This window comes from Chelonoidis abingdonii, chromosome 18, assembly GCF_003597395.2.
Source record: "Chelonoidis abingdonii isolate Lonesome George chromosome 18, CheloAbing_2.0, whole genome shotgun sequence".
In the NCBI taxonomy this organism is placed as follows: domain Eukaryota; kingdom Metazoa; phylum Chordata; order Testudines; family Testudinidae; genus Chelonoidis; species Chelonoidis abingdonii.
Window position 1 is genome coordinate 20,002,774 of NC_133786.1, and position 10,322 is coordinate 20,013,095.

General features: G+C 43.2%; 1 protein-coding gene across 3 annotated transcripts in view; it reads left to right on the plus strand.

Annotated features, from left to right (window-relative positions):
* C2CD2L (C2CD2 like) overlaps positions 1-8,722 on the plus strand; it is a 42,424-nt gene extending 33,702 nt beyond the window's left edge. The window contains exons 14-15 of one of the 3 annotated variants that reach the window (XM_032776143.2): positions 4,121-4,345; positions 6,841-6,904. In XM_032776143.2, the coding sequence (XP_032632034.1) occupies positions 4,121-4,344 (224 nt within the window). In that variant the 3' untranslated portion in view covers position 4,345; positions 6,841-6,904. Of the gene's footprint in view, positions 1-4,120 lie in introns of all 3 variants that reach the window. The other 2 variants (XM_075073571.1, XM_032776140.2) reach the window with 2 other exon arrangements.
* Positions 8,723-10,322: the final 1,600 nt, after the last annotated feature.

The window sequence follows — 10,322 nt, forward strand, 5'->3', positions numbered from 1 at the left end:
GAAGCCTGAGCAACTTAGCTTTGCGGGAGCCCCATGTGGCGCTGGCAGTTGCCCTACTTGCTACCCCTTAATGCCAGTCCTTGCTGTTATATGCAAAACAATAGTAGTTGTGGCACAGGTGGGCCATGGAGTTTTTATAGCATGTTGGTTGGGGCCTCAGGAAGAAAGTTGAGAACGCCTGGCTAGCGTATCCCCCGAGCTCAGACTGGAAACAAAGTGGTGGTACTCTCCCAAGTTGCAGGCACAAAGCAAGTTCTATCCACTTCAGATGCTGCCGAAAGCCTATTGTGTGGATGGTGAATATACAGTACAATCACATGTACTCTGCTCGTCATCTTGAGCCTGATTCTCCTTTAAATTACGTTTGAATACAACCTTGGGACTGGATTAAGGCATAAGCACAGTAGACACATACCGAGGGCCTGTGGTCTACCATGAGATTTTGATGCATTTCATTTTTAATGAAAGCTGTGTCTAGCCCTTGTAGTTTTTAAGAAAAACTTGCAAATGTGAACTGAGTGTAACTGGTGCAGTGATACCTGCCCAAGTCAAACTGTCACCAGCAGAGAAAGAAGCAGCAGCCTCTAGAGCAGTGGTTTTCAAACCTTTTTATTGGTGACCCCTTTCACACAGCAAGCCTATGAGTGTGACACACCCCTCCCCTTATAAATTTAAAAACACATTTTTTTAAATATTTAACACTATTATAAGTGCTGGAAGCAAAGCAGGGTTTGGGGTGGAGGCTGACAGCTTACGATCTCCCACATAATAACTTCATGACCCCCTGAAGGATCACAACTTGTGTTCCCTCTAGGCTGTGCGGTTGGGTGGCAGTCCAGGAGTGATTCAAATGCTGTGCACTTGATTAGCCCCTCCCACACTTGCTTTGCTGCCACATTGCTCCTGCAGCTGCTCCTGGGACCCTCCTGCTGGCTGTGCAGAGTGGGGGATGAAGCAGGTGCTGATGTCAGGGTGTTCCCCTTCCCCTGCCCTCATACCCTATCCCCACAGAGAAGGGGAGAGGGGACAGCCTGATTGAGGACATGGAACAGGAGCGAGCTGTTGGGTCTGAGGTCTGAACCAGCCTTCCCAGTAAATAAGTACCTTAAGAAGACCGTGCACAGTCTCTGAGAGTTCCCCAGCAGCCGGCACACAATGTCTGTCTGTCTTTCTCTCCCCTCCCACTCCTGTGCCCATGTACCCCAACTCTGCGGGAGTGGAGACAGGGCTCAAGACAGAGCAGGAGAGCTTTCAGTGAGTGCCTTTAAAGAGACAGTGCACGGCGTCTCTCAGAAACTTCCCCAGCAGGCAGCGTGTGCACACTGTGTCTCTCTCACACACACAGTCTTTCACACTCACTGCCAAACACATGATGATGATGATGATGATGATACTTCTTGATACTTCCTGCAATGCACACACATTGTCAGTAATTTTCTTCTTTCAAAGCGTGTTGTTTTAGTTTTTTGACTGGTCTGTGCATTTCATAGTTTTTATTTCTCTGAGTAGTGAGTTCTAAAATGCCTAACCTGTCCAGGCTGGAGTAATTATCCCTATGGTAACTTTTTAAAAATATATATTATATTTAGGTGTTTTGTTTCTACTGGTGTGCACATAACAAAATATATTTCACACATGGATGGAAAAAATTAGAGGGAACATTGGTCATGACCCCCAGTTTGAGGACCCCTGCTCAAGAGCCAAGGAAGAATCCACCTAGCCCCCCCCCGAATCCATCATTGGAGCAGAGCTGGCCACTAGGGTTGGGGGCTGGCTGATGGAAAGACTTGGATGCCCTGCTGGTCTCTCTGAGACTCGATCCCTTTTGGGACTAGAGTTTCATTCTTACTTTCTCTGGACTTCAGGCTTCTCGAGTCATATTATGGAGTAGGGTGATCAGACAGCAAGTGTGGAAAAATTGGGGGACACTTTTTCAGGGGTTGCGGGGTATATAGTCACATAAGACAAAGCCCCTAATATCAGGACAATTATGATGTTATTGGGATGTTTGGTCACCCTAGGTGGGGGGAGTAATGATCCTTCTCCCAAATGCCACCAAAATACATGTCACTCAGATTAGCTTGTGTGCAGATCTTGGTAACATGATCCTCCCTCTCATTCCTTACATGCTTTGTGATAGTAACAAAATAGCTAATGCTTTCAATATTCAAATATCAAAAGTATTATCTGAGTTCACTATCCTTTTGACAATAGTAGGGCAGTTCACATTTCTCTGAGTTATTGTCTGAGACTCTGTGTTAGACAGACATTGCTTCATCAGTCACACACATTCAAGTTCCTCTCTGCAACACTGAAAGTCTTTGCTAGCAACTTAGCCCAGGTCTACACCAGGAAATTAGATCAGTATAACTAGGTCATTTAGGAATGTGAAAAATCCACGCCCTTGGGCTTGTCTACGCACTACTGGCCGGATCTACGAGCAGCGATCAATCCAGCGTGGGTTGATTTTATCACATCTAGTATAGATGCGATAAATCGACCGCCGATCGCTGTAGTGTCGACTCTGGTACTCCACCTCAACGAGAAGTGCAGGGGGAAGACACCACAGTAAGTAGATCTAAGTACATTGATTTGCCGCTGAAGTTGCGGGACTTAGATCAATCTCCCACCCTCTAGCGTAGACAGCCTCTTGAGTGAAACAGCAGTACCAGTCCAACCCCTGGCAAAGACAGCACTCAGCTGATAGGATAATTCTCCTGTTGACATAGCTACCACCTCTTGGAGGTCGAGTACCTACACTGGCAGGAGAAACTCTTTCTTGTAGACATAGATAGCGTATTCACTGAAGTGCTGCAGTGTTTGAAGTGTAGACCTGCTGTTACTTTAAAAAATAAAAATAAAAAAAAAATCTAAATGTCACTTGTTGGCTGCATGCGTGCATTCTCAGTGTGTGCTGTCCCAGCTCTGTGCAGGTCGCTAACACAGCAGACCTCGATCAAACTGGCCAAAAAGACCATGGACTCTGTTCCATAGCAAAGGCGCCTGGCCAGGTTTATTGCTGATGAAGCATGATTCTAATATCCCATAGATTCTACAGGGCTACTAACACATGTTTGCCCGTTACAGTGGACCAGCTCAGTGAGTGGCGGGACTTGCCATTTCCCCTTCAGCCAGCCAGACACCTCTTCTGAAACCCCTTTTTCTACACTAATACAAACAAGTTACATATTGCCCTTCTGACATGGTTGGTTAGTTACCACCCTTTACCTTGTATATGTCAGTTAGATCAAAGCATCTCTGTCCATCACTGCTCTCATCCTGAGCTTATCTTTAAGAGAACCAGTGTGTCCCTGTACCATCTTCGCGGAATGTGTTTACACCATATCGTGATATTGGGGTGTTCTGGCACTAACCTTCTGGTATGTGTTTACGTGAATACCTAGTGCCACTGAGTGCTTGTGTTTTTGCAGTACCAGCCCTATTTTTGCCAGGTTCTGTAAACTTGGAAATAGGCATTTTTTTGTAACAGGGCCTGACTTCTGCTCGTAGCTTGAATCTTGCAAATTTTGCTTTATTTCAGCAGGGCCTCACTTCAGTTCTGGCCTTAGGCCTTACACCAGGCCCCTTATACCGGACCTAATGTCTTAGGCTCTTCTTTCTATTACACTGAGATTGTGCAAAACAAGAAGGCAGTCTTTAAAAAGTGTTGGATCGCTGACCCTTCCCTATTGAAACCTAGGCCATTTGTCTCATCCCAGGTATGGAGAAGGGGTATTGCACAAATTATGACAAGACCCAGCTGAAAGGAAAGACTTCTAGGGAGAGCTCAAGGATAGTAGGAAATAAGTGACTAGCACCTAGCTAAGTTGTGACTCTCTTCTGCTGGCCTGTGGATGTCTCATCCTTTCTCCAGAGAGGAGACTTTGTAATCTAGTGTTTAGAGCAGAGGACTAACTTCAGAGGCCCTGGTTCTAGTCACAACTCATGCACTGACTCTCTGCATATTCCTTTTCTGCTGTACTTCATAAACCTGTAAAATGGAATTGATGATGGTCCTTCACAGGGAGGTGTCTGTAAAGCACAAAATCATTTTGTTGAAAGCTCCCAAGGCAGGGCATCGTTATGTCTGTTGTCGTCTTCATTTTGTCTTATTCTCCAGTCAGCTTTCTCCGGAGCAGCACCAAGCTCATCTTCCGGAAGAAGAATAAGCAGAAGGAAGCAGGCCTGAGCCAGTCGCATGATGACCTGTCCAATGCCAGCACCAGCTCTGCCACCAGGAAGAAAGCCAGCAGCTTCTCCCGGCGCCTCATCAAGCGCTTCTCCTTCAAGTCTAAATCAAAACCCAAGGCCAATGGCAGCACAACATCAATGGGCGAGAACTAAGGTTGGGATGAGCCAGTCAGAAAGATTGCATTGAAGCCCCCTTTGTCTCTGTGTCTTTCCCACCCCAGGTATCTGCGAACTACAATCCAATTTCTTTCTTCCTTCCTTCCTCAGCTGAGACGGACACCGCCCCTCCCCTGGTGCTTTATGTTGGTTGAGGAGGTAAGGGAGTTATGAACCTAAAATTTAGGTTGATTAGCCACCCTGTTTCTGCCTCTTCTGGATATCATGACCCATTTGCTCTTGCATAAGACCTGATAGCTTGCTAAGCAGTCATTCTGACTGCTCCTGGCACTGGTGGAATGACTCCATGTTCTCCTGATTGCCTTGCACCTTGGACTTGTCCAGATGACCAGCTAGAAGGGGGACAGGGCCTCTGAGGTGTCTTCTCCAGGGTTAAGACTTAACCCTTTAGTTCCTGAAATCTTTAACTGTATGGCAAAAGAGACCTTTGAATAACGTTTTTGGGGAAAAGGGGTTAATCTTTGGAAAATGAAGGTTCCTCCACTGTACTTCTGCATTTTGCAGAGTTCATGGCCTGACTGAGGAGTAACACCTGTTTGCTGCAGCCAGCCAGCTGGGGTAAATTTTCAGAGGAAAGAGTAACTCCATAAACCAGTTATGCTATTTGAACAGTGCCCCCCTGTTTTGTAGAGTATTTTGGGAATTTTTCTTATAAATGAAAGGATGTACCAGAAGAAGGGAACACGAGATGAGACTCTGCAAGACAACTGGGTCCTTGCAAAAGTCCTCTTATTCTCACTACTGCAGCAGCTGCTAGCCAGACATAAGGCTCCCCACTACTGCCAGGGTGTTTATAGAAAGATGAACTGATCCATAGATGTAGCTCCCCCATATGTGGTGTCCACCACATCTAGCTGTCTGGACCAGCAGCTAGTCTTTGTACGTATGGCCTCCTTTCCTTACAGAGATGTTTGGGGCCACTGGAGAAGCAGATGTTCTTCGGTCTTGTAGAATGCAAGCACAGCTGTTGTGGTCCATGAGTGCTCTACTCTGAAGACCAACAGGATGCTTGGAAAATAAGGGGTAGATTTGCACTAGAGGAGTGTTTGCTATGTAACTTGAAGTTTATTTTAGTCCCCCATGTGCCCCATTCTTTAGTGGAAAGAATGAAGGTGAAGTCCTCCACAGAAAAGATTTAACTTGTTAAAATGGACCTTTCCCTAGTGACTCCTGATGGCAGTGACTCTTCCTCCTGCAAATCTGATTCTGACTATGTATCTTTCTTTCAAGTACTATATGAATGTACTCGATTTGTCTTGTATTGGCAGAGGAAATGAAGGCCCCTACATTTCTTAGCATCAACTTCATTGCATGAAAGAGAATCAAGTAGACAGCTAGGCAGACTCTTTCCCCTGAATGTGGCAGGGAGTTAGAAGTTGCTGAATTTACTTGTATTGTGAAGTTCCCTTCAGGCCCACTTTGAATGAGTCAAACCAAGAACATTTTGGAAGGAACCAATGTCCTATGAGAGTATCATGTGGGAATAAATGGTTTGAAAAGGAGCATCTGCTCTTCAGCAGGATGTAGAAGTGTGGAGAAGGGAGACCAGAGAAGAAATCATCCTAAAAGATGAGGTCACCTGGGACTGGTCTTATTTTCCTCCTCCCCAAGTCACTAGGGTGGCTACTAGGATGGGAAATCATTTCTGCCTAGAAAGGAGATGTTGTGGTGTGTGTGTCTCTTTTTGTTTTGTTTTAAAGGCAGCTTGTATGTGTGAAAAAATTATTCCTGGGTGATTGCAGGAGGACGACAATGAGGTTTTGCAAAAATTACAGAGGAAGTCCTGTCTATAGGAAAATCCTTGAACAGTGATCGTGGGGCACATCAAAAGACTAGAAGGGGGTTAGCAGTGTATAACTGAAGAGTTTAGGGCCAGGAACTATTCATGTTCCTGGGCTCAGGGCAGCGCTAAGCTCTGGGTAGGATCCAGAGTGCACAGCTATGATTTGAAAGCTAACGAGTGGGGCACCTAAGTTAGAGGTGCTCTTTAGCATTGTCCCCCTCACCCCAGCTAGACGGGGGTGTGCACAGTATAAAACTGGTCAAGCTGGCCAGTACCCTCCTCTTTTTTCCCAGCTTTTGGTCCTGAACGGTCTGTTCAGTCTCAACATCCTTTCTATTTTTCTCCCTTTTCCTTCCTTACTGAGAAACCATCATGCTTATGCCACTCCTTCCCACAAGTTATCGGCCTACAGCACCTGCTATCTGTCACTGAAACATGAGCTCCTTGATGGAGACTGTGCCAAGATCTCAGTTGTGTCATGTTGGCAGTTTTGGATGACTCCTAGAAAGATGTATCACCCACCTTTCTGTCACAGCTCACCTTCCTCTGTGGCCTTTTCTGACTGGAAATCCTCCACCTCCCTCATTCTTGGTTTTGTATGTTTTTTCTTTCTCAACTTTCGGGAGGTAGTTTGAGACTAAAAGTGGTTAATGTTCTGAAGCCAGACAACATCAAGATTTCTCCAACAGCTACCTGTGAAACCCTTCAGTGGACACTGTAGCAGCTTCCCGGGAAGGCTGAAGATAGTGAAATATACATATTTTGAGGTTAGACTGAACATAAACTGTGATCTGAACATGACTTTGAATAAGAGAAACAAGCAACTTCTGAGCCGGAACGTAACTGTTTCATAAGTTTTGATTTGAGCTTTAATTCTTCTTAAACAACAAATGGAATGGGCTGGCCCTGCTGGAGAGGATCTGACTGTGGAAATGCCAGTGAAGCTCGTTGTGCACTTCTTGAAATGTAAGAATCCAGACACTTCAATACACCCAGATAGCCCTTTGCAGGTGGCTGCAGGGCATGGTGGATGTCTCCTTAGCAGGGTTAAACTAGGAGTCACAGCTTTACTTTCTTATGAGCTTTTATTTAAAGTGTCTGATGACTGGGTGATCGTATTCTTAGAGCAGGGTTGCTCAGTTGTATGGTCTTGGTTAAATGACACATTCTTCTCCTGTTCTGCATCTTCACGTTTGTACTCAGTAATTTTTCATATGTAGCTGCTACCATGCACAAACAGTAGATTGTGGGACTTTTGCCCATGCCTTTTGTGTACTTCTGGGTACTTGATATATAAGGAATGGTGATGCTTCAGCCTCACAATTAGGTGGGATTAGGTCAAGTAACTGATCTACCTTTGGCATACTTCCAGGTGAAAGAGGCCATGTACATCTTTAGCACCCAAACACTTTGAGAATTTGATGTGTTTAAGGAGCAAGTCCTATGGGATTTTATTTTCAAAATTGATCTGTGAGTCTTAAAAGATCTAACTTTTTCTTTCTGTACTTATATTGATTGCTTTGAAATGTTCGCTGTGTAAACTACTTTTCACAGAGGCTGTAGTACCCTCAAAGGGTTATTTATTCCCTCAACCACTTGACTGCTCATCTTGGTGCTATCACAGTAATTTATGGTATAACTGCCAGGATCTGCAAGGATGAAGATGGCAGATTTTTCTGCACTCTTTAGATTAAAGCTGCAGAGCATCTCCTTAAAGGGTCACTGGGGTCAAACACTTAAATTTAATAAAAACTGGTTGTTTACCAAATATCGGTATTTTGATGTGTATTGGAGGAAAACTGAATGTAAAGTTTTAGGGGTTGCTTGCTTTTTTTTTTTCTTCTTTTTGGGGGGGGGAAGAATTGCATTCTTTTGACACATCTGCTGTGCATATAGTGCAACATTCTGCTGGCTGTTTGAGAACCAAAAAGTGAAAGTGATTCTGAACAAATGAAGCCACAGTGTCATTGCCTAGGCTGAAGCTAATGCAAAAACTACACAATGTAAATGAATGTTAGTCTCTAATATGATGGTAATAACACACAGCTAAAGAAATGCATTTTAAAAATAGTTTTTAATTTGAATGCCCTTTTCTAATTAGCCATCAAAGCTGTTATTTAAGCCTATAGATGAAAAATTAAAGTCCATTTTCTGTCCTTAGTCTACAGGCAATCTCATCTCATGTCAATAGAAATTGCATGCGTAGATAAGGGATGCTGTGCAGCTTTAAATGTTAAGAGACACACACACACACAGGCTTAAGTGTAAAAGGCAGTGTTATGGAGATCTCTCTTTCGAAGGATGTTTCAGAAAGCTTCTTGTTAATGGAACCAAAGTGTGTGTGTGTGTGCTGAGGAGCAGGGTTCTTTGTAAACAGCATTGTTCGGCTATCTTTTTACAGGCTATGATATGAACTGATTGAAAAGGAGAGGTATGATCAGTAGGTCTGCTTACTAGCCTTTACAGACTTTGTGGTGAACCAAACTGGCAATCCTCCCAATTCCCATAGGCATTTTTTGTAAAGTGGTATATTTAAAAAATAAAATAAAAATGAAAACTGCTTCTCACAAATATCTGTTGAATACACTTAAGAATTTCATGGTCAGATGAGTTGAGGTAATGGAAAGGGGACTACAGCCAGGCAGAGAATGGGACAAATAACTGGGGTGAAGTTGGGGATATTGAAAAGTTTTATACAGACCTCTGCAAATTGTTCACTCTTTACTCAGCTAAGTTAATTACTGCTTTTCAAATTAGAATATGCATGTACGTATATACAAGGTGCATATGTATATGGAAGTTTTCTTCTGTTTCCTCTGAGTTAACCTTACTTAGGGACTTGTTTCCTGTGAAAACATCTTTCTTTGGGTTAGATTTCAAATCTATAGACCTGGGGGCTTGTGGGCAACTAGCAAGCCAATCTGATCCCAGATAAGACAGCAGCTGTGACTTAGATCTTATTTGTTCCTTTCAGCTGTCTTTTTCTTCCCTTCCTGTACATAATTAATATACAGTGAAGGTGTCATATCCTTGGTAGCAGAGATTCAGTGAAACCTCTTGTAAAATAAAAAGCTGGTGTGTACCCTGTGATATTGCAGCTCCTTTACATGAGTGCCCCTCAACTCAGGACGACTTTCACGGGTATCTGCTTGCTTTGCTCACTTGTACAGGTTCTGGAGCCAACACCCACACTGAGTCTGAGCTAGTGCCCCATACTTGTGCTCTTTTTTTGTACTTTGATGCCTTCTTTGTGAGTGGATTATTTTAACCCCAGATTTCAATACAAAGACAAATAGGAACTGTTTAGCTATTTAAGAGATTAGAGTACAATGATTTATTTAAAGATGAAATGGATGAAATTCTGCACCTTTGTAAATGTTTAAGAAGAGTTCCATTGCTGTGTAATGGCCTGAACTTGTTAACTTATTAAACTAAATGGAAGTTTATAAACAGTATCTTGTGTCCTCACTTCACATGCCTTGGAGTTCGTTGAAAGGATTTGAATAGCCAGAAATTCCTGGATTTTTTTTATTTTTTTTTTTGTGGTGGTGGTTTTTTAACAAAACAACTGTTACAATTAACAGTTTATGGAATTTGAAATATAGTGTAGTGGTGGAATAATAGTTAATGAGAAGATGAAGTCATCAGCAGTTGCTGTGTGACCTAGACTAGTACTATCAGTCCATCTCTTCTTCTCTCTGAAAAACGGTATATTGCAGCAATGGGTGGAGGGAATGCACCCATACAAGTTTGAGGTGTGGGTAATGTAATACTCCAGCAGCATTAGTTACCTTGGTTAAATAGTTAGCACTGTTCCTTCTTGACTTTCTCTGGTATATACCTTGTGCTACTGGCTCTTCCTTTCCACCTGCCTCTGCAACAGCTTTGGTATACATTTTAATCTGTTAAGTGATGCAACTCATTGGACCTCCCTTTGTGGAAACTTAGTTCTGCTGCATATAAGATGTAGCTTATGCTGAGGCATGTCTTATTTCAAATCTAGTGTCCTATATCCTGTATCAAGTCTAATAGGATACACTGTGTCATTGATTCCACTAATACTAAGGTAAAGAATCCAACACTTTCAGCATGGTTATGATTATATATAGACTCGTAGGTCAGAAGGGACAAATAATAAACGGTACTCTTAATCTTTGTATGGTTGTTTCCA